Genomic DNA, 23,249 nt, shown 5'->3' with positions numbered 1-23,249 from the left:
AGGACATTGCTGTTTTCCCTCAGCTGTTTAATATTATACAGAGGTGGGAAATAAGAGACAGTTTTTAAGTGTCCATACTCCAGGTTTGCAATTTATACATACAGAAGGTCAAATAACCTTTAAAGTGAATGTAAACAAAATTGTTATTCTGAATTTCCAGTTTAATCCTGTGGGAACTGAAAGTATTCAGTGGCTGAAAAAGAGCTCTGATGGATGATAAAACCTTGTCCTACACCTTCAGTTCTCAGCCAGAAACCCCAAAATGTTTAACAGTAACACTGGGTATCACAGTGTGTAAACTTCTCTTTTGTGTTCATATCCATTTCAGATTTCAGTCACCTCTAATCCTGTTTGAAAAAGCTTCTATCCCATTGTCCAGTAATGGGGAAAAGTGTAAAAGTCAGCTGAATGCTCTTGAGAGTAAGCATAGCTTTTTAATAAAGATAAGTTTACTGCTACAGTATCTGATTGAAAATGTACTAACTAGATGATTAATAGACTATGTGGTGGCTTAGTTCACTTAAAGCTGTACTGCAGATGCCATCATCAAGGATGCATACAATCTGCCTGTTTTGTAGGTGCTAGTCAGCATGCAACTCAAAGAATAGTCACTTGTGTGAGTTCTAAACATGAATGTGTAGCTTTATTCACGAGAGAAGTATGAGGTGACAGAATGTCTGTTTTCAGAACGAGACCAATATGATCCGTCAACGTAAACATTCAAACTGTCCCACGGTGCCAGAGGTGGCTAAACAGGCTTGAAGAAAAAATGGGTTCCAGAACATTCACTATTTCCAGAATTCTTTATCTCAGGTTAACCCATTAAATTCCTTGGTAGAGAAGGTCATATTTAGGAATGTTATTGGGATCAATGGGACTTCTCACAATGAGTTTTCCATGCATTGCACCACGGTAAATCACTTCAATCAGATCTATAAAGTCTTGCTTTGTTTTGAAGCTTCCTACAAATTTGGTATGATCTGGAGACCTAAAGGTAAGCATAAGACAAAGGTAGAATTGTAATGCTAAAGTGTTCAAAGCAAAAACACCTAACAAGAAGATGTACAGTGGCATCAGGGGCTCTGATGTGGTCATTCTGAAAGAATGAACAGCACTGGTAATGGCATAGCCAAATCAGGAGTATACTGTCACCACTAAAGTCCAAAAAGGTGCAGTGTCATGCCCAAGACTTTAATCATACTATATTTTACAGTCAGGCATGTTTCACAGCTGGCATCTACTTAATGCACCAGCATTTGAAATTGAAAATAAATCTTTCTGGCTTCCTACAGCATTCTCAGTGCAGATGCTAGTATAACAGCATTACAATTTTCAAACGTTACCTTCCCCTGACACGGTAATATAGAGAAAGACTAATAATTCTGAAACTTATAATAGATAATGCCTGGTAGGATAACATACCCATAATCAACCTTCATGTGTTGTCCATTGAAGAAAAATACAGTAGATGGGATATAACTGATGTCAAAATACTGGGTGTACACTGGAACCTTGTTCACATCCACCAGGTAAATCACTGCCATTTTACTTAGGTCGTGAGCTGTCTTTGCAAGCTGAAAAGAGTGGGAAAATTCGATGACAGACAGACTGAGACACAAGAGGAAAAGGGTGGCAAGCTTTACAAAACCCATTTCTCTTACATCTTACCAGCTTAATCAGAGCTAGAGTATCATCCCTTACCTACTTCAAGAACTTTGTACACCCGCTACATCAATGTTTTCTTAATTTTCAAATAGCTTTATGAATATAGTATTATCTCAGATTTGTTGTGAAAATTTTCATGAGACACCATATTAGCCAAAAGTAACATATCACAGTCACTTGTATGCAACAGTGAAGTTTTACGGAACTAGTAACGTTTAAAAAAAAAATATCTCTTACAATATCATCGAGCTGCAGGCAGACAGCATCGTTATCTCTTCCAAACCGGAGAACCAAAACCTTCTCAGCCACGATTTTTATTGCCTGATCCACTTCCCTCTTACAGGTCAATTTGGGCAGCACAAAACTCATCCCGACAGGCCACAGCTACAACCGAAAACCCTACCTGAAAGGAAAAAAATCCAAACCCAAAACAAACAAAAACCCCGTGAAAAATAAGTGAAACCTTTCTATGCTCTTTTAAAAAAGAGAAATTCCTGACCACCCCATCAGGCTGACAACCCGTCGGGCTCAGGCGTTCGCCTGACGTCCCAGCCCAGCATGGCGGCTGGCCCTGAATCTACGCCAGACCCCGCAGCAGGGCCCGAAGGCTCCCTGTGGAGCCCCTGTACCGTCCTTTCCCGCCAGCCCGGGCCTGTCCAAAGGATCACCATACTCCGCAGGGCCTCGCGCTGTGGGAAAGAGGAGAGAGAGCCGGAACCTTAGGGTGCAGCAGCGGAACGCCGGGGACAGCCAACAACCGCACCCGAGAGAGAATGAACGGAGGACTGGGCCCTCCCCGCGCACGCGTAGGCTGCTCCCCGTGAGGTAAGCGCGACATGGCGGAGTGGTTGGTCCTGCCGTAAGACCGCCGTTAGCCGCGTCCGATCGCCTGTTCCTTCCCTTCCTTCCCTTCCTTCCCTTCCTTCCCTTCCTTCCCTTCCTTCCCTCCCTTCCCACGCGGGACGAGACGGACGCCAGGCGGCTGGAGCGCAGCCGCAGCTCTGGCAGGTGCGGGCGCAGCCGCTGGAGGAGGAGGCCTCTCTCGCCACGTGTTTCTCGCCACCGAGGGTTAAGGACGAGAGACCCGCGGGTCTGGGGTGCTTGAGGTACCCCGTTCTGCGCCCCGCAGGTGATCATGGGAGCGCCCCTTCGCTTCCCTGACCTGTCGTGCCGTGCTACCCACCCCAGATGTCCCCGGCGGGCGCTGGTCAGGCGTGCGGGCGCACCACGGGGAGCGGGGCGCGCCGGGGAGTGCTGTGGTGCGTACGCGGTGCTTGGAGGTGTCGCCAAGCCTGTTGCGGTTCGGTTCAGCTGTGGGCTGGTTTGCAAGTTGTTACGGTTGTTTATTCTCCACCTCCTGGTTAACTGTCCCTAAGATCAGGTCTGATTTGGTTCATAGTGCGGTGTGAATGCAGGCACTGCTGAGGGAGCCGGGAACAAGGGTCTCGCAGGACGTATGAGTGCCTTCAGTGTCAGTAGCATTAGTAGTTTCAGTGACCTGCACTGTGGAAAAGCAAACGAGGAAGAACCTTGGCGCAAGTTTGCAAATAAAGCTTTTCCAAAATACAACGGTAGAAGCTAAAATGTGATTTTCTGTGAGACAGGATTGTTCCAGAAAATGTTACAAAATGAAGCACCTTGTGCATTTTCATAGTTAGGTAAACTAGGCCCGCACCTTGGAACTATGTATTTTCGGTCTCCATGCAGCGTTTTGATTGTGAAGGGGTTTAGGGGTTTATTTGTCAGATGATACAGATAATTTAAATAGATCTCAGACAATACTTAAAGGTTGGTTGACCACATTTTGAATTGCAGTAAGTGTTGCTGTTACAAGCAGCAGAGCTGACTATGTCTATTTGCAGCAGTGCCACAGACGCTGTTTTTATGTAGAAAACGGTAGAAAAGCAATAGTGGAAGTAGGAATTTCTGGTATTTCCCAAGAAGTTGCTGTCTGTCAGTCTTACTAAGGATGAAGATCTATGTGTGGTGGTGCTTTTTCTGATTTCTGACAAGATTTTTCCCCTCTTACTGTTGTTTTGCAGATGAGCATTTGAACACAGCACATGTCTAAGTATGCAGTCTGCCAATTTGCTTCTGAAAAAAATGGTAAGAAGTTCTGTCTTCCCGTTTGCTGCACAACATGGGATGAAAAAGGATTTGTTTCCACTCAGTAGAACTCTGAGTTTATCACTTTGCCTGAAGCAGGACAATTCATGCAATCCCTCAGAAAAACTAGATTTAGATGCGTGGAAGAAGGTAATGAAATCTGGGTTGCAAGAAGAAGTCAATGAGACGGTCTCTGAGTGTAAGGAGCCTGCCACTTTGGCTGCTGCACGTGAGATGCTGGAGATGTGGAGATTAGCTGGCAAATCAGTTCCAGAATATATCACTGAAGAACAACTGAAAACCTTTATGGAATGTACTTCCAAGTCAGCTCAAAAGAAATATTTAAAATATTTGCATCTCAAAGAACTTCACAAGAAAAATGACAAAAGAAAGATGGAAGAGAAAAGGGAAAGGAGGCTAGAAGCACAAGAGCAAGCTTCAGAAACTGGTATGACCAAAAAGAATTCATTCATATGTTTGTGGGCCAACTGTATGGACAAAGTATGCAATTGGAGGGCTGCACAGTCGATGGTCTTTGGACAGCCACTAGTATTTGACATGTCCTTTGAAAAAGATATGTCTGTCCGAGAAGTGGCAAATACAGTGAAACAGATAGTACTGAGTGAAAGTACCAATCGAAGATCTATCGATCCGTTCCACATCCACTTCTGTAACTTCAAAGACAATAGCCTCTATCATAAGGAATTTATCAAGCATTACAGGGAGGCATGGGGCAAACTGCTTATCACTGTGACAGACCATTGCTACACAGAAGTCTTTCCAAAGGAAAAGCTTATCTATCTGACTGCTGATTCTCCCAAAGTAATGAAAACATTTGATCACAGTAAAATCTATATTGTGGGGTCAATGGTTGACAGGAACATAAAAACAGGGGTCTCTTTAGCACGAGCAAAGCGACTGGGGCTGGAGACTGCGGCCCTTCCGTTAGAGAAGTACTTGCTCTGGAATACTGGTGCGAAAAATCTCACACTGGATCAAATGATGCACATTTTATTAACCTTGAAGGACACCGGAGACTGGCAGAAGGCTCTCAAATTTGTTCCGAAAAGGAAATACTGTGGCTTTGTAAACAAGCCTGTACACGAACTGAAAAAAACCTTAAGCCTGATCAACACTCTTAAACTTGGAAAGAGGCAGGAAGAAGTACGAAAGCAATTTGCAAAGAACTACTTTAAGAAGCAGACACAGAAGTAGAATGATGGGGAAGAGAATGCTTTTTGGTTTTGTTTTTTTAACAGGCAAACTGTGCCCTTGAATGCTCTGATTTCTCAGGACTTCTGAAACTCTATTCAGCTCTTTATCTCCAAACATGCCTTTGGTTAAGTTTGAAAGGGCTGTAGTTAGTAGGCTTTTTTTTTTTTTTTAATTACTTTGGTATTCCAGCTGTTTAAATGTATTCACATGTTTGAAATTCTGTAAGAGAAATTACCTGATCTGTTCTAAAATCTGCTCTGTACAAAGAAAATCAGTCTGTTCAGCTGGACCGCGCTGGGACAAAGGTGAATCAGAAGGTGGTTCTTCAGAGAATGTCTCGGTGCTCTGGGTTTGCCGTGGATGGAAGCTACTCACAGGTGAACCTTATTCTGAAAGGCTGGTGAAGACAAAAGACATTTTTCTCCATTACTTCCTGAAGCCTCTTTTGGTGTGCAGATGAATTCACTTTTGACAGCTGAACTAAAACAATTGAAACCTAGCATGAGTTTGGGAGTTGCACAGCTTGTTTCTGGGGGTTCTGTCTGGCATGAATGAAGTCTCTGGTGAGGGGGTGAGTCAAATATCTTGACCCTACCCAAATAAAAAAAAAAAGACATACCTTTGTGTAAGACTTTTATCCATGAGTGCCTGTTTTCAGTCCATGTAATACAGATTTCCCAAAGCACTGAGCTTATGAGATGATAAACAGTCTTATTATGAAATACATAGAGGAGCAGAGAGCCTTTAGTACTCCTCACAGCAGAAAATGTGTTGATGGCTGTCTCTGTGAAGATCTGCATTCAGGATGCAGAGCTACAATGGACATGCTGTTCAATACAGTTCTTTGTGCTGTCTGTAGAACACGGAGGGGATTTTTTTTTATGGGTGCTTAAATGTTTTTTGAATTAGTCTGACTGCCCTGATGCTTGAAGTTAATGATAGCAGGTGGTGGGGATTGTCCTGAAAATTTGAAGAGTAGACCTGAAATACATGAGAGGTTGGTGGTGATCCACTCCGTCTCACCTCTTGCTACACAGGGTTGTGTGGAGGGGGTGGAAGGCAGAGGACGTGCTACCCCAGTATTGCTCATCACCACCTGTTAAGCTCAGGGCCCTCTAGACACAGAAAGCCCCTGGCTTGGAGAAAGACCCACTTCCTTTGAGCTGTACGTGGTTGGGTAGTATGCAAAGCTACACCCCAATGTAGTGCTTCAGATGCTGCTAGGTGTGGCCTCCCCACTCCCTGCAGAACCCTGGGTACAAGGACCAGCCACCTTTCTCGGGCAGCCTATTTTCCTCACAGGAAGAAGAGACAACATGGAGGCATGCTGCTAGAGCATGCCTTCTGTTACTCCATAACTACAGCCACTACTGATCTTTGAACAGATTAGTGCTTTGGGGAGGAGGAAAATGCTGCCATTGCTCACTGTAGTTCGTGCTGTTTTCAGGCCTTATCAAGAGGAGGGAGGCTGGTATTGATTTGAGAGAAAATATCTGGCCCTCTGGTTGCATGCCTGCCTTATACTGATAACCCCGTGGGCCCTGTCCATCTATAAGTCTCTATATACAGTTAAATATTGACTCAGAGAAATCTCCATCAGCTTGCCAACAAAGTCAACGAGCAGGTATTCTTTATTGCAGCGCTGGGAGACACGGGGGATTGCTCCTCCTAGCGTATCTCTGCCGAATTGCTAATCAATCAGTCCTCGTATAGTCACTAAGCATACACATTCATTATGTACATGCATACTCATGAGGTTACTTTATCTTGCTTTGCGGAGGCGGTTGAGGTTTTTGGGCTGGAAGTCAGCTTGAAGAAGACAGTAGTCCTCTACCAACCTGCACCGCAAGAAGATTATTGCCATCCCCATATTACCATCAGCAAGTCAGAGCTTAAGACAGTTCAGCGGTTCAGCTATCTGGGAAGCATCATTTCCTCGGATGCCACGATCGACAAAGAGATAGACAACAGAATAGCAAAGGCATATAGAGCCTTCAGAAAACTCCATAAAAGAGTCTGGTGCAATAAACACCTGAAGAAAAGTACAAAGATCAGTGTCGATAGAGCCATTGTATTGTCTACTCTTTTATATGGGTCTGAATCATGGGCCATCTACCACCATCACCTGCAACTCCTCGAACACTTTCATCAGCGCTGCCTCTGTACAATTCTAAACATCCATTGGACTGACTATGTGTCTAATGTCACTGTCCTCAAACAGGCAGGGGTCACCAGCATCGAGGCCATATTGCTGAAATTGCAGCTGTGGTAGGCAGGGCACGTCTCTGGGATGAAGGACCACCGCCTCCCCAAGATTGTTTTACGGTGAACTTGCCACCAGTAGCCGCAAGACAGGTGCCCCAAAGAAGAGATATAAGGACTCCCTGAAACAATACCTTAGCCTCGGCCATATTGACTACCATCAGTGGTCCATCTTGGCCTCCAATCAGGAGACTTAGAGGCACACCATACATAATGCTGCTGACTCCTTTGAGAGCTCACGAGGAACTAGTCTCGAGGAGAAAAGACAACACAGGAAGAATCGTGCCCCACCTGTACCACCCAAGGAGACCTTCTGCTGTGCTTTTTGTAGCCGGATTTGCCTATCCCACACTGGCCTTCTTAGTCATCAGTGCACTTGTAGTAAGCGTGGGTAAAGCCCTTCCCAAGTCTTCGTTCGCGAAGTCAAGCCATGATGATGATGATGATGATGATGATGATGATGATGATATTCTCCTAGAAGGTTTCTCCCGCATGTGCACAAAAATGTGGTAGTGGTCTTTAGGGGTCGTTTATTTCTTCGAACAATCTTAATTACTTTGCTGTTCCTTGAACTTTCGTCCTGGCAGCCTCTGAAGCATGCACAGTAGATAAATGCTTATGCCAGCTTTATATTAGTTTAGTACCACCACTGACATAATTGAATGATTTCTCCCCATCCTTCTACTTATCAGGTAACTCAGATACAACTCATCCTGAACAGCTGCTAGTTTGTTTTGCTTACCATAAATTTTGTGTAAGGTTACTGATAGCGGAATAGACTCCACAACTTGGTTAAAGTTGTAAAGTAGGTATGCTTTATTCAGCTGAAGACGCACGGGGGATTGGTCCTCCAAAAGGCATGCGTGCCTCAGTGCCGTTTTCCTTTTACATTTATCCTGTAAAGTCATACATAGGTATTAGGTCGCACAATACGCCTATACATATTCATATTCTATCCCCACTTCGTATTACAATGAGCTAAAAGGCGCTCCACACATGCGCAGTGCCTCCTGGTGGTCTTGGGCAGGGGTCTTCAGATGAAGTAAGTAGTCATCCTCTTGTGGGTAGGAGTCTTCAAGATGAAGTAAACGAGTCTTCCTCAGGCTTGAACTTTTTACCTCTGGTCCTCACGCATGCTCTTTAGGAGCTGGATGGGTCTGGTCCATGTCTAGCTGGTTTAATGGGCTATTCCCTTCGCTAGGAAGCCTTATCTTAGTACTGTCTGATAAGGCAACTGCTGGGCTTGTCAAGCCAGCCATGATTTAAGCAGTACTCCTTGTACAACCCCCCATTCTCCTCACTAGGAGGTTTTGTTCTGGTATTTGTCTGATAAGACATCTGCTGAGCTCGTTAAACCAGCTATGGCTTAAGCAGTACGCCCCTGTACATTTTGACAACCCCCCTGTACATTTTGTCTAACCCCCTTGTACACAATAGGCCACATCAGTTTCAGTTACAAAGTCCTAGAACTACGTCAACTACGATAATTTATTTTCTACAAGGATGATCACTAAGCAGAATTATTTTACTTACTTATAATAGATTATATTTCAGCCTATATTTCTTTATTTCAATACCCCTTTAACTCAGACTCAGCAGGCGCCGCACCCGCTCCCGCGTTCTCGCTTTTCCTGCCGGCGGAGAAAGCGCAACTTCCGTCTGTGTCATTCCAGCTGCGCGTTGGAGGGTGGGGCCGGTGGGAGGGGGCAGTGGGGACCGCCGCGGCGGTGCGAGTGCGCTTGCGCAGCGCGGGAGGCGGAGGCGGGGAAAATGGCGGACGGCGGAGCTGAGGGGGCGAAGGCGAATCGGCAGCAGCCCGCAGGAGGTGAACATGTAGTGCCTCTCGCCGCGTACCTGCGGGGTGGGCGGGTGCCCGGGCTGGTTCCCCAGGGGTGGGGGAATCCTGGTATGGGCCTGGGGCGGACAATAGCGGGTAGAGGGGGTGGCCCGGCCTCAGGGGGCTACGCTGGGGGAAAAGCTAAGGATTGGCCCTGCCCTCCCACAGGCTTGAGGATTAGCCTGAGCCGTAGAGGATCTTTTTAGAAAAGGGGATGGTTCCTCCTTGCCTTATTTCTTTCCTTCCGAAAAATAAATTAAAAATAAAATAAAGATACACGGAGTACTTACGCCGTGTATTGAGAGAAATCTGGTTATTGCTGTTGGCAAGGATGAAAACAACGCCTTAAGGACCAGCGTTTAGCAGCTGTGGTACCTTTTAAAAATGAGTACGGTGAATATTTCTTATTTGTGTCGTTTTAAGCATCTTGCTTTTTTTGCTTGGCATCAATGTGCAAGTTTTCTGTTTGGTTTTATAGTATTTATACTATGACTGCACATTCCTGTCATTTTCCATATGACTTACTATGAGATCTGGAATTTTTGATAATGTTTCTTTCCTTCCTTTCCCCAACTTAAAATCTAAATTGCAAATATTAAGGGTTTGGGGGGGGTTTATTGTTTTGGTTTAGAATGTTTAGGGCTTGCAAGGACCTTAAGATCAGGGTAACCTGTTCCAGTGCCTCACCACCCTCACAGTAAAGAACTTTTTCCTTATATCTAAGCTGAACTTCCCCTGTTTGAACCCATTACCCGTTATCCTGTCACTGCAGTCCCTCATAAAGAGTCCCTCTCTGTCATCCTTGTAGCTCCCTTCAGGTACTGGAAGGCTGCTATGAGGTCTCTGCAGCCTTCTCTTCTCCAGGCTGAACAGAACCAATTTTCTTAGCCTGTCTTTGTATGGGAGGTGCGGGGCATCATCCTCATGCCCCTTCTCTGGGTTTTGTTTGTTTTGGGTTTTTAAGTATATCTGTAGGCGGAGAGAGCATCTGATCTGTTGAAAACTTAAAACAGGATTGTGTATCGATTAGTATAGGCTCAACAGTTAATGTTATTTTTTATAATCACTAAAACATGAACAATAATACTAATTTTTTTGTAGTTTCTTGACTTTTGGTTCTCTCTTGGCTTTAATGGGGTTTTTTATATGTGTTCTTTTCAATTTTATTTTTTTTTATTAGTAATACAGCAACTGGACAGTATCATTATGTCAGTTACCCATACCACTTTGTCTGCTTTTTTGGTGTGCTGGAACATGGTCTTAATGAATTCTGGTCCATTAGATCTAAGGAGGGATACTTACTCCCTGATGATTCTGGAAAGCAATTTAGAGTGTTTAACGTAGACCCCACTGATCTTGGCAAAAGCCAAAGTTAACTTAGTTGTGGCTGGTTTGTTCCTGCTGCCACCAGTGGTCACACTCCATGGGGCACTGTCAGTCTTTGCCACTTAAATCACCTAGACAGTGAAAGTTGTCCCCTGTTGTGGTTTAACTCAACCAAACAGCTTGTTAACTCACTCCCCCCCCTTCTTGCCCTCCCCCTACTCTTGGAGGGACGGAGAGGAGAATCAAAAAGAATGCAACTCCCACGGGTTGAGATAAGAACAGTTTAGTAACTAAGGTATAACACAGATCACTACTGCTGCCACCAATAATAGTAATGATAAAGGAAATAACAAGGGAAGAGAATACAACACCCCATCACCAGGCGACCAATAACTTGCCCCCCAGCCCGATCAAGCACCGACCGATACCTCCTCCAACCCTGCAGTCCACTCTCTCTAGCCCCCTTCCGGGTCACTCTCCCAGTTACATCCAGGGCATGACGTGCTGTGGTATGGAATACCTCTTTGGTCAGTTTGGGTCAGGTGTCCTGTCTCTGCTTCCTCCCAGCTTCCCTCCTCCCTGGCAGAGCATGAGGCCCACAAAGTCCTTGGCCAAACCAAAACATCATTGTTTTTCAGCTCCGTTCCCAGCTGAAAGTCAAAACACAGCACTGCACCAGTTACCAAGAAGGAGAAAAATGACTGCTACTGCTGAACCCAGGACATCCCCTTACATAGTTTTATTGAAACTCATCTGTGAAGTAGGACAGCTTCTTATTGCCATGATCCATGGAAAGAGCACTTAGTCAGACTAGTTTTTAAATAGTACTGGTGTTTTCCACAGGTAAAGCATCACCTCCTTAACATCTCTAGGAAATTATAAAGAAGCCTTAATGTCTTGAAAATACATATGCATTGGCATGGGAGATGCCTGATTAATGGGTAATACAGGCCTGCTTTTCTGTTCCCTGCAGAAATAGAACGGCACAATGACTCTCTCCCCACGTAACCCCAATTGTCCTATGCCCTTTATAGCTCCTTCAGCAAGTATTTTTCTCAGCAGTCTGCAGTTTGTCCTAAGTGGAGCCTGATAGAAGTAACGTTCAGAATGCAGTGGAGATAGGAGCTGGTTTTGAAAGAGAAGCTATTTATTATTTTGGTAAGAAAACAGATGCGGGTAGATTGTATTTGGCTTCATCTCGGGCTTAGCAATATTCTGGAATTTGCAGCCGAACAAGTAAGCTGTAGTTTAACTAGCTTCAAACTAGCATTAGCATAGGAACCTCCACTGGTACAGTGTGCCCTGAGATATGGGCTGCTGTTATTTTATCTTATGAAAAAGATGACTTTTAGGCCCACTCTCCCAGTGCCTCTAAGGGCAGTGAATCGTCTACCTGCCCTTGAATCACCTTAGAGTCTCTAGTGCTGTAGGCTGGACTTGCAATTGAATATTCTTTTAATGTGATTTAATGGACTGCAGACTGCTGTTTTGGAAACTGTGCTAAGAAAACAACCAGTACCCAAGATCACTTGTGTAAATTTTGCTTTTTTCTTTCTTCCTTTGTTTGGCACTTTTATATCAATATTTTCTGTGACAGATTTCTAGTGGTGCAGATGAGTACCATTTTTTAATAGTGAAATTGATTGCAGGCTGGATTTTGGGTGGTTTGTTTTGGTTTTGTGTTTTGTTGGAGTTTTTACTGTGATCTGCTATGTTTCCAAAGGTGATTAATCAGTCTTCGTTCAAATCACTTCTTATGTTGCTAGCTGGTAGAGTGAGGTAGAAAGGTTATATTCTGTTGCTTATGATTTGGGAAATAGTAGAAAAGTATGTATAGATGGTGTCCCAAGTTTTTCTTTCTCCTCTTGTTTGTTTCCTTTTTTTTTTTCTCAGAGCTACAATCTTGTTGACCCTGAGTTCAGACTAGCTACTCTCCTACTGCTCTATCTTACTAAGTAGGTTTTTGCTGTTAGAAAGCAGCACAAAGAGCTTTCTTCCCTGATGGTCTGAATTTGCTGTGCATGGAGGGTCCTCTTCTCCACTTGGTACAACGGGGAACGGGTACTAGCTCCAGTTTTTCTTAGACTGATAGCATGAGCACTTGTCTGTCCATTCCCCACTGCATTTAACCCCCTTCTGCTACTGCAATGATTTGCTTATTGCAGCAGCAGAGAAATGTAGCATTTGCTATGTTTAGAATGAGTTTACTGGGGACACCTTTGTCCCTTGGTGTAGCTGAAGCCAAGTGTATAGGAATGAAAACATGATTTGAGTGGTGTTTTTTTTTTCTCTGTGGATCATTTTTCAGCTGCTATGTTTTCCATGACTTTAAACAAAACCAGAAAAGATGAAATCTATATATATGTTTTTCTAGTGCTGATTCCCTCCTCAAACAGAGCTTGGCAGATATATTACAGATGAGATGCGGACAAGCAGTGACTTGAAACATGACTGAGAAATCCGGCCTCACTGTAGTCACTTCCATGATTTTAGAGTTGTGCCAGACAAGCCTAGAGACTGGCATGGACATGTTTTTTTATAAATTCAGTAGAATTAATTGTAGCTTAGATTATCTACTCTAGATTTGGAATTGGGATTCCAATTATGAAAGCTTATCTATGGTAACTTAAACCCTAAAAAGATTTAGTCATCTACCTTTAATTTACTACGTGAACTTTGACTTCCATACTAAATAAAGAGATGGTGCTTCAAGATTGTTTTCCTGGCTCATACACAAGAAATTCTTTACAAGTAGTGGAGTATTTGCAGTTTCTTCTTCTCTTTGTGTTTTGCTGTCCACTAGATGTACATTGGTGGAAACTGCTGTCACTAAAAACACCTTACCTATTGCACCCAAAATATAATGCTTTTTGAGGTTGCTGCTCCCATCAATCTGCTCAGTAAAAATAGCTCATCTTGGTAAGTTGTTTCGACTTCACCAGGACCTGAAGAAGAGGCAGAAAAACCTGTGAAAACTAAGACTGTTTCTTCCAGTAATGGAGGAGAAAGTTCGAGTCGCAGCGCAGAGAAACGGGCAGCTAATGAAGAAGCTGAAGACTTCACCACAAAGCCTGCTCCTGCCAAAATGTCCAAGTTTGGATTTTCCATAGGCAGTCAGACAACCAAGAAGGCATCTGCAATATCCATCAAACTGGGAGCAAATGTAAGTTATCTGAGGGTTTTTAATTTTAGTGAAACTGAGGCAAAAGGGGATGCTTCCTTGCAAAAGGAAAACCTTGAATTACACGAGGTTAACTTGGGTAACATTTAAGAAAGCATTGCCGGGCCAGCTGTTCATGCCTGTGTAAGTATTTCAAGACAATTAATACCAGGTCATTTGTCTCAGGAAGCATAAGACTTGATTGAAATAAACTGTAGATCTTTGACCGTACAGAATAATCTTGTAATGAGATTTGATAGGTCTGGAATAATTTCCTGTGGGAAATGAGCAGGCTTGTTAAACTATACAGGCTACTTTGAAATGAGTGCTGGGAGCTTCATTGCATAGCCTGCTTAAAGCTACAGGAAAACTAGTACTTTCCTATGTGGTTTAATAAGCCATCTTCCACTCCATAGATCTTTGGGGAGGTATAGTTTATGTTTCATGACTTTGCCTGTTCTTTACAAGGTTAGTGTGATTCATTTATACTCTATGCAAGAGATGAGGCTTTGTTACATAGGTTTCTAAGAATTCTGATCCCCTTTATTGTCCAGTGGAAGTTATCTTTGCACTTGTTTGGGTATGAATCTGATGCATGTTACTATCGAAGTAGTCCTCTGCTAGCTTGGGCAAGGACAAGTCAGATGCTGCTTCTCTGTTTAGTACAGTTAATTTACACTTCCCACATAGCGCTGTGATGGATATGTTATAGATACTTGTCTGGATGAAATTCAGACTGTAATTATGAAAGGCTTGCACCTGCAATGCCAGCATTTTAGAGATCTGCAGAAAATGAAGAGAATGTTCTGTTACTTTGATACGGGCGGGAACTGCAGACTGGCACATTCAGGGGTCTGAGTGCAAACGGGTCAGCTCAGACTTCAGAAAAATGGACAAAGCTGCCTTCTCTGAGCCACTGACTTGTTTTAAGCAGGAAAGCTGTTATCTTGTTAAAAGACGAAATATTTATCTTCCTGGAATTGATGGATAAGAATACTCCAAAAGAATAATGGAAACAGTGACATAGTGAAATTCTGAATATCACAACTTACTCGGGTTCTGATTTAGTTGCTCATGTCAAGCTCCAGTGGCTGCATATGCCTGCAGTGTGCAAGAAAGTTACGGCTTGCTTATGGGAAATTGTAATGAGAGGGCTCAGTCTGCTGTTCAGAGTGTCTCTCCCAAATAGCAGCTGTTTTCCTTTTTCATTAGGGAGAAAATGTTATCTGCTTGTTTCTATATTGTTATCTGCCTGTTTCTATAACAAAAACACTTCCTCTTCCCCTGCTGTTGCGTATTTCAGTGAAGATGTTGACTTCATTTTACTAAAATACCAAGGGTAGCTTACTTTACCTTTGCACTGTTTTTTTTTTCAGAAGCCTAAAGAGCCTATTCCAACCCTTGCTCCAAAAACCCTTTCCGTAGCAGCAGCTTTCAATGAAGATGAAGATGTGAGTAATAAATCAGTGATCAACACAACTTAAAGTACCGTTGGTGTGGGTTAGAGCTTGTCGGAGAGAGTGGATCATTTAAGGTTCTTTACATACATGTCAGGGATTTTCAACCCAGAAACATCTCCTGTGTTTCACTTTAAGAATATACAACTTTGTAGCTCTGCACTGGCTCAAGAAATCATTAAAGTGTTCATAAGTTTTCCCTGAAAATGAGGTGCCCACATAATTTGAATTAACGGTTGCTTTCTTTGGACTTAATAAAAAGGGAGGGTGAAGAAAAGTTGTGCTGCTTCTGTTTTGCTTAATATGTTATTGTCATGTTACTGATCCTTCTTACACAGAGGTGAGCAAAGGAACTTGTATTTCTTTATGTCAAACCTCTGTTTTGTCCTAAGTCATTTTGCTTTTCCATAGGGCTGTACTCTGTACTTTATCTTGTCAGGCATTTGAAATGTTCAAAAGGTAGTGCCCAGCCACACTTTAATCTCCTTTCTGTCTGTAGAGTGAACCTGAAGAAATGCCTCCAGAAGCTAAGATGCGCATGAAGAATATTGGAAGGTAGGTCAGCTTTTAACTGTGGTTTTGGGAAAGGGTGAGTGCATAAAAATACCTCCTGCAGCATGGATCAGATCTTGCAGATGGCTTAGAAATATAGGAAGGTCGACTAAGATCAGAAAGGTTTTCTCAAGAAGCAAGAAAATGTTAATACAGTTATTTTCAAATGTTCCGCTGTAGGTTAAGGTAGCACATTTACATTTGCACTTTGAATCCTATTTGCCTTCTTTTTGAGGAGGAGAGTGTTTCTATATTAAATAGAAGTTTGTGTTCTTCTTGGAAAGGTAATGGGTGGGAGTTCCTGCTCGCTGCTAAACTTTGTCTCCTAGTTGCCTGTTTTATAAATTGCCTTGAAGTAGGATAGTCTGGTCAGATTTTTAAACTTCTGTGCAAGGGGAAGATCAGAATCATCTCTTTCAGAGAAACAAAGAATAACTTGTTTGCTTTTAACACAAATCAATGTAATTCTTCTGCTTGTCTGTTTATTTTAGGATTGCTCCTATAGTCTCAAATTTTTGGTATTTTCAGAGGAGGCTTCACTTAAGTTAGGGATGAATTTTGAGCATGTATATTTTAAAGGTGTTTATCATGACGGATTGCTTTTAAAATCAGTCCCCTGGAGGTTCACTGCTGTTCAGTGGGATTTCTTTTCTCCTTGAGCAATTTTGAATCCTTGATTTTGTAGTGCTTTCAACAAATTCTTCAGAACCAGCAGCAGTTACTGCCCCTCCCACTTCCTCTGCTGGCCCATCGTTTTGCTCTGTCTTGATGTGCCACATAAAGATCAGTTCTGTGGCCAAATTATAGGTGCTAATAGAGAGGACTCCTCATGTAAGGGAAATAAATGCATGGTAGTTTCTGGTGGCAGGTTGGACCTGAAATTGGTGGTTTCAGTGTCATGTTGCACAAACTGCTATAGTTGAGCTGACTGTCTTAACTGATCTTGTTTTACTTTCTACAGGGATACACCAACCTCAGCAGGACCAAATTCCTTCAACAAAGGAAAGCATGGGTTTTCTGACAACCAGAAGCTATGGGAACGAAATATAAAATCTCATCTTGGAAATGTCCATGACCAAGAAAATAACTAAATGATGTGGATTGAGAGTTGGGTGTTTAGGGGGAGGGGAGGGTGTAATGTTAAAGGAACAGTTTCCTTTTTTAAGAATGTTATAAGACTATCTTTGGAGCCACTTTTTTAAGAGTTTGAGTGGTACACTAATAAATGAGTTTGAAATTAGAGGTAATTTATGTTTTGTATACAGATTTCAAGGCCTTTGCTAATTTTGTAGTTCCATGTGATTAGTTTCAAAAGGTTACAGATAATAAAGAAACTGGAGTGGTACCTTTTTAAGATTTTTTTTAATTTTTTTTATTCTATTTTTCTGGTTTTGGTCAATGAGTAGTTAAGGTGGATGAAAAAGGTTACTGTCTCTTTAATCAGGTTAACATTGAATCCTTTTGCATTCTCACTTCTGGCTCCCTCTTTATAACAAGAGAAGCAGTTGACTCTGCAGTACTTCTAAAGAGAGTCAGCGTTGTCTTGTTGTAGAAGTGTTAGTGGACTATTAATTTGAATATAAACTTATGCAGGAAATAGAACCTGGATTTTTTCCTCCCTGCAGTCACCTTTTGTTGTGTCTCTGCAAACTAGGAATTATGTTGCTCTGAGTGGCTCTGGTAACTAAGCTCTAATTTTAAGACTTCATGTAGGATGTGTTACCTTCTGTGGCCTGTTTCATCCTCAGGATATGGGTCTTGTCTGTATATTAGATACAGTTTGTAAAGAATATTCACTACAAAGGTAAATCAGTATTTTCAGTGTGCTCCTCTTAAATCGTTAGCCTCAAGTAGTACTTGTTAGCATTTCAATGTGGTACACAAAAGCCACCACCAAAAAGACAAGCTAATGTACATTAAGCTTCACGTTTGGTTGAAATATTTTTCTTTCTTTAAGATGCCTAGAAGGAATAAAAGCCACACCAAAATCGGTAACTCACTGCTTAAGTATGAAAAAATGAAAAGATGCACTTTCCCTGTCTTGCCATTTGAAAAAAAATGCCTTGATGCTGGTGACCACAGTGGACACTATCAGGTTAGAGAAGATTACTGTATTTGCATTCCTAAAGCTTCTAACAAGAGTCAACTTCAGAACTGAAGCTCAGCCTTTTCCTACCCACCTGCCTTTTGTAGCAATTGTCAACGATGACATTAGTTTGCTCAGTTTAATTTCCTACCTGTCATACTGCAGAATGGTGCTGTAGGATTTCAGACCTAATAACAAGTGTATAAATTTCAGTCTAATTTAGATTGTATATTAAAACATTTTACAAGCAGAACTAGTTAAACGGAAAGTTACCAACAGCAATAACAACCCCTTCTCTCCAAACAAGCATATGGTTCTTTTTTAATTCAAATACCTGATAGTGTCAGCTACTAAATTAATTCCAGCCTGGAACTGGTCATGAAATTCAAAATGTTAATTTCTTTCATCCTCCCTTTAAAAACTTTCATAATGCTAAAGTTGAACCTGCGAGTGCAGAAAGGAAAATGCATCTTGAAGTGTATTTTTTACTTTTAGTATTATTATTTTAGGAAAGCTCTGACCATTTAGACTTTTGAGTTTGTAAGTTCTAAAACATATTTTTTTGTATTTTTGTATTGTACGTGTAATCTTTTTTCTTTTGAAGTCTGATGCAGTTGAATACCTGTAACTATTTTCTTTTAAAGCCTTGTTATAAACGTAACATAAAAATGTATACTTTTTTTTTTTTTTCAGAGCAGAAATCTTTGGTTTATTTAGAACAAAAACAACACTCTCAAAACTGACTTTCAGGACTTCCAAAACTGATTTGAGCATTACTGGAACTAGGCAAGGCAAAATGAAGCATTTTACTTTTCACTTCTTTTTATCACCTGTGGTTATGTTTGTCAAAATAAATCCCTTTAAGATAGTGGTAATTCACAGTGAATAACTGTTTTATCTTGCTCCTTAGTAGTTGCTTGATGCTGTCTTGGTCACTTGTATTAGGAAAAAGCAAAACGAAACTGAGTAACAATAAGAGGAGGACTGAGACCTGTTCGTTCTTAGTCAGCCTACTGCCACCATCTTCCACATCTTTGGCTGAAGTAGACATTCCTGTTAACATAATTTCCTGGTGCTTCAAAATCCTTTATGAAGTTGCTAGACAGAGAAGCAGACATGCTAGGAAATGCCTTCCGTGCAAGTGAGAGAGCAAAAGTTATATTTATCTTGCTTACTGCCATGGTCAATAAATAATCCTAGGCCTTGTGAGAGACTGTGGCAGCTTCTACATCTCAATAGGGATCCTGTTTCAGTGCGTGAGTTCTGTTCCTCAGTGCTTCATGAAGAAAATCCATCAGGATGGCCTCAGTCCACTCAGGACCAAGTGTCTCACAAGCTAATTTTGTAGCTACAGGGATGTCTGCTGGTGTTTAATGTCTGATGCTTGCAGGAAAGAACTGATCAGAGAAGTGTCATCAAGGCACATGCTAGCTAGAACTCACTTGAAGTTTCAGGCTTTTGTTATAGTAACCATGGATTTTGCATGAAGGTAGTCTTGTATTATTTTTTTTTCTAAGATGACTCGAAAATTCTAAACCTCAGGGTAGGCTGCTTGGTTTAGCTGTCTTAAGTGCTTCCAGGAGATCTGCTGAGACCTTTACCTGTTTAGCACAGCAAGGTATGTGTATATCTAGCAGTGGTTGAAATGTCTGCCCGTTTAACTTGTGCAGGTTTACCTCAGAAGACTTACGCTTTCTTAGCACTAAAGCTTTGCTTAGCATCTGAGCAGCTTGCAAAACATCCAAGATACTAGATGAAGATGTAAGTAGTTAGGCAGTAACCTTCTCTGTGTTACCGTGTAGCTAGGCTGCTTTTGAGCCTGCTGGGCTGTGAATGGAGCCAAACTCCATGCTAACTATATTAAAATAATGTAAGTAAATAATCCCTGAACCAGTGCTGCCAGCCACTAATGGCAGTGTTTCAAACACTCCTGGGTGGAGCCCCTTGCACACTTCATTTCATTCATTTAAAAGTGTAGGGGGTACACTACAGATTTTCCAGGTGAGTATTTTATCAGCAGGAAGAAGTTCCCAACCAGCCTATCTGCAAAATAACTGGTGGATGCTGTTATAATTTCATGGGCTTACTCACCTGTCATAGATGACCTGAATACTATTGGTATTCAGCCAACTTTGACATAACCAACTAGTGTCCTAATGTGACCAGCACAGCAGCAGCCACAGCTGCCTTCAGGCCTGTTGTACTTCCATCTCTGCCTCTGCCAGCTTTGTGGAACACCCTTTGTCAGAACTGACGTGACTGTGCCCAGGGGGTGGCTTTACCAAAGCTGGCTTTGTGAGGAGATACAGAGGACACATCAAGTTTCAAGAAAATGATGGCTTCTGCTTTCTGAAGAGCCAAGCAGGTTTTAAACTACAGGCAATCACTGTTGTAACTAGAACTCTTTCTAGGTTGCCATGAGATAAATCTGGAAAAGCAATAGACTATCCAAAAGGCTTTTTATCTTTGTAGTTAGTAGCCTTAGAACGTTTTCTGCATGAAGAGGTTGGGTCGTTTTAATTCATTATAAGGTTACAAACTGAGGAATGCTGAGTAGTTCTAAAATCACCACAATTTGTCTTATTTCCTCTGCCAAGAGATACTAAAATGCTGTAAGAATTGGACAATTAATTTAGTTTTTACTTTATCCTGTTAACACCTCGTTTCCTCTGGTTTTATTAACAAATGGATCTCTTACTGTTCTCTAATTTTGATCTGTTGGCATCTTAATAACTAAGTAGTGCTTAATTAGGAGAGCTGCTGTGTTTAATAATGTGGATCCATTGCGTCAGGGTAGATGCATTATTACCCATAGGAGTAAAAGCATGGAGCATAAACTGTTACACTTGAACTCTGTGCTCAGTGTGTTACATTTTGGGTTATGAACTTCCATTTAAAAGACTGAAGTCCTGGGAGTCCAAGCAAGGTTTAGGTACCAAAGCAAACCAACCCTTAAACTCTGCAGCATGTGCTTTTTGTGGTACACACACGTATATGACAGCTACTCTTTAGGCCAGGAGGAGCAGGGAAGCATGGCAGTGACTCTCACAGCCAGCAATCACAGTATGGATTTTTTGATTCAGTGGCACATAGTGAGGTCTTAAAAGCCTTTGCTATGCTTGTGACTTAGTTCTTAAATTTGGTTCCTGGGATTTAATTTCTCAGTGAGACAGATGGACAAATGAAGTGTTTATGGTTCTGTAGTAGGAGCTCAGCTGAAACTTTTTAACATGAGCCTGTGTTTGTTTTCCTTGCAGGACAAGTTTATTAACCTAAGGTAATGGAAGTCATAATAAAAACGTAACTATCTCTCCTTTCCTCCCCCAGCTTCCCATAAGCTGTAAACACAGCAGTTGCATTATGAAGTGTTGGCTGATGCCCAGTAGCTTGTTTGAAAATCATAATTCTGCCTTTGCTTTTGTGAAAGGAGTGTGGGGTAGCCATTCATGTCCAAATGGACATCAACCCCCGCTGTACAGAGTTGTAGGCACTGAACAGAGCAGCGTAGCACAAAGAGTAATTGCAAAACTAGCATGGATCTTAGGCTGTGCTTTGTTTTTCTTACTCAGATGCATGCTTAAGATGGTCATGTTCACATATAAAATTTAGGGCTGCAACAGGAAGATCTTGGGCTACAGTACATATAAAAGCAGTGAGTAAGTTTAATACTGATATTACTGTCTGTAAGGCAGGGTGCTTTACCCAAGACAAGAAATACTGCTCTCATCACAGAACTTCCTCATGCAGGTGCAAGATAAACTGTTGTTTTCTGAAAAGTCCTTTCAAAGTCACTCTGGACCTGTAAGCTTGCAGCCTCTTGCCTTCTAAAAATGGAATGCTTCTGCTCGAGAACAGGTCTCTAGTAAAGGCTTGAGTTTGCTACAACAGCGCTAGGTTCCCACCATGTGGTCAGCAGCAGCTGCAAGACTGGCCCTTGTTATCAGATGTATACATACTTCTGGTGCTGTAGAAATTCATGGCTCTTCCTTTATGGTCCTGTCTCTAGTGGAAACAAAGTGGGGGAAATTATCCACACTTCCCTTTTTGCTGTTTTTCATCTGTAGGTGCATTGGTGTTGAGAACAGTTGTTCAGTGGTAGGCTACATTAGTTCTTCAGCACCCAACCTTTTGAAACCCCTGGTTTTATTTAATTACACATTTCCCACTTAGCTTGGTTACCTCTGTGGCTAAAACACTCCCAGCATTTCCCCTAGGAATCAGAATGAGCCACAAAACAGTTATCAGCCTTTCTGCAACAACGACCTTACCTTAAAGTTGCTCTAACAGCAAACAAAAAAGCACAGGACACTGTTACTTCCCCTGCCTGGAGACAGCTGTACGGCTCATCTTTCATTGAGGAGAACGATGCTGGAGGACAACTTCTAGGCCACAGCTCCTGCCTGCTCAAATATCCATCCCAAGATAAGTGCTGTATGATGGTTGCTTGGGGGTGACAGACTTGTGCAGAAATCCAAGCCAAGAGAAATAACATGCAAACCAAACTAAACTGGGTATAGCTGGGTAGCAGGGTCACATCCTCTACTAAGAGGTCTGGCAGCCAAAGTGATTTCAGGATGTGTTTGGTTAACACATGCTCTTGTATAGCCATGGTCTGACACAATTTAGGAGGGCAGCATGTTTCCTTTCCTCATACAAGTTAATGGTTTGAACCTTAAGCAAAAATTGAAAAGTAGGTGGTAATGTAACTGTTCAGACATTATCTACGTAAATGCTTGAGAAGTAAATAATTTTGTAACACTTTTCCTGCCAAAAAAAATTGCTTGAAAGAGTAATTCATAGCAAAACTCTATTTATTTAATGACTTAGAAATAACCATAACTTTATACATCTAACACTAAATAAAAACAGCAGAATGTACAAATCAAATTCATTATGTACAGGAATTCACCAGGAATACTTTATAAATGGACACTTCACATGAACTTTATTTTTTTTTAAATAAATAATGTTAATTGCGTATTTGCAGCCTGACTTTAGAGAGATTGCAGAAGAGTAGAGAATATCTTAACTTACAAACTGAAGTTCAAAGGAAAACATAAGGCAACTTCACACGGACTGGAACAGCAAAGCGAAGAGTGACACTCCCTACTTACCTCATGCTGTTCTGAAAGGGTAAGGCACACTGTGCTAGGAAAGGGGTGCCGCAACAGTCAGCTTTGACATTCCTGGCTGAGCTTAGGAAACAAGCTTAGTTGTGATTTGTTTGGTTATTACAGTTGTCAAATGGCAGGCCATCACATCAGTTAAAAAAGCTTTTTTACACTAGGTAAACAAGGTTGTGAAATTCAGATTCACTTCAGCTTCTTCCATAGGTTGGGCAAATAAATAAATGCACCAAAAATTCCATTAAGGTGCCAGTAATATTCCTTTTGTAAGGTAACACAGTAAATATACAAATAACGTTCCAGCACTTTTTGCAGCTATTCTTCCTTGAACATTTCCTCACTTCAGTAATACATAATTATTTGTAAGATACAAACACTGAAATAAGCTTTGAAGTTTACCTAGTGCTCTTTTAAATGTTTTCATAATGGCAGTAGTTTAATTTAAGCAGGATGGCTG

At 41.8% G+C, this 23,249-nt stretch overlaps 3 protein-coding genes across 6 annotated transcripts; 2 read left to right on the top strand and 1 right to left on the bottom strand.

The window, feature by feature from the left end:
- Nucleotides 1-621: 621 nt before the first annotated feature.
- Nucleotides 622-2,158, bottom strand: TXNL4B (thioredoxin like 4B). The gene is made up of 3 exons (XM_061366052.1): nt 1,903-2,158; nt 1,423-1,574; nt 622-988 (listed from the first exon to the last, which is right to left on the bottom strand). The coding sequence occupies exons 1-3, from the start codon at nt 2,032-2,034 to the stop codon at nt 823-825; spliced, it is 450 nt and encodes a 149-aa protein (XP_061222036.1). The 5' UTR covers nt 2,035-2,158; the 3' UTR covers nt 622-822.
- Nucleotides 2,159-2,473: 315 nt separating this feature from the next.
- On the top strand, nt 2,474-5,620 carry TRMT10C (tRNA methyltransferase 10C, mitochondrial RNase P subunit). 4 transcript variants are annotated; one of them, XM_061366050.1, is made up of 2 exons: nt 2,474-2,490; nt 3,708-5,620. In XM_061366050.1, exon 2 carries the CDS (start codon nt 3,739-3,741, stop codon nt 4,984-4,986), a length of 1,248 nt encoding a protein of 415 aa, XP_061222034.1. In that variant the 5' UTR covers nt 2,474-2,490; nt 3,708-3,738; the 3' UTR covers nt 4,987-5,620. The 4 variants fall into 4 exon arrangements, with proteins under 4 accessions (XP_061222034.1, XP_061222032.1, XP_061222031.1 ...); XM_061366048.1 differs by lacking the exon at nt 2,474-2,490 and adding an exon at nt 2,586-2,673; XM_061366047.1 differs by lacking the exon at nt 2,474-2,490 and adding an exon at nt 2,816-2,994.
- Nucleotides 5,621-12,128: 6,508 nt separating this feature from the next.
- PCNP (PEST proteolytic signal containing nuclear protein) lies at nt 12,129-18,339 on the top strand. Its single transcript, XM_061366030.1, has 4 exons — nt 12,129-13,574; nt 14,948-15,022; nt 15,528-15,583; nt 16,542-18,339. Exons 1-4 carry the CDS (start codon nt 13,497-13,499, stop codon nt 16,669-16,671), a joined length of 339 nt encoding a protein of 112 aa, XP_061222014.1. The 5' UTR covers nt 12,129-13,496; the 3' UTR covers nt 16,672-18,339.
- Nucleotides 18,340-23,249: the final 4,910 nt, after the last annotated feature.

The sequence above is a fragment of the Neopsephotus bourkii genome, unplaced genomic scaffold, assembly GCF_033783945.1.
Source record: "Neopsephotus bourkii isolate Nb327-2 ecotype Australia unplaced genomic scaffold, CSIRO-AGI_Nbou_v1 NB_1293, whole genome shotgun sequence".
Lineage (NCBI taxonomy): Eukaryota > Metazoa > Chordata > Aves > Psittaciformes > Psittacidae > Neopsephotus > Neopsephotus bourkii.
This window is presented reverse-complemented; position numbering and strand designations above follow the sequence as displayed.

What these genes read in the sequence shown, in the direction of transcription:
- PCNP (XM_061366030.1), top strand. Translation starts at nt 13,497, where the DNA reads ATGTCCAAGTTTGGATTTTCCATAGGCAGTCAGACAACCAAGAAGGCA. An exon ending in CCATCAAACTGGGAGCAAAT is followed by an intron (nt 13,575 to 14,947) that starts GTAAGTTATCTG and finishes TTTTTTTTTCAG; the next exon opens with AAGCCTAAAGAGCCTATTCC. An exon ending in CTTTCAATGAAGATGAAGAT is followed by an intron (nt 15,023 to 15,527) that starts GTGAGTAATAAA and finishes TTCTGTCTGTAG; the next exon opens with AGTGAACCTGAAGAAATGCC.
- TXNL4B (XM_061366052.1), bottom strand. Translation starts at nt 2,034, where the DNA reads ATGAGTTTTGTGCTGCCCAAATTGACCTGTAAGAGGGAAGTGGATCAG. An exon ending in GCCTGCAGCTCGATGATATT is followed by an intron (nt 1,575 to 1,902) that starts GTAAGAGATATT and finishes CACTCTTTTCAG; the next exon opens with CTTGCAAAGACAGCTCACGA. An exon ending in CACATGAAGGTTGATTATGG is followed by an intron (nt 989 to 1,422) that starts GTATGTTATCCT and finishes GCTTACCTTTAG; the next exon opens with GTCTCCAGATCATACCAAAT.
- TRMT10C (XM_061366050.1), top strand. Translation starts at nt 3,739, where the DNA reads ATGCAGTCTGCCAATTTGCTTCTGAAAAAAATGGTAAGAAGTTCTGTC.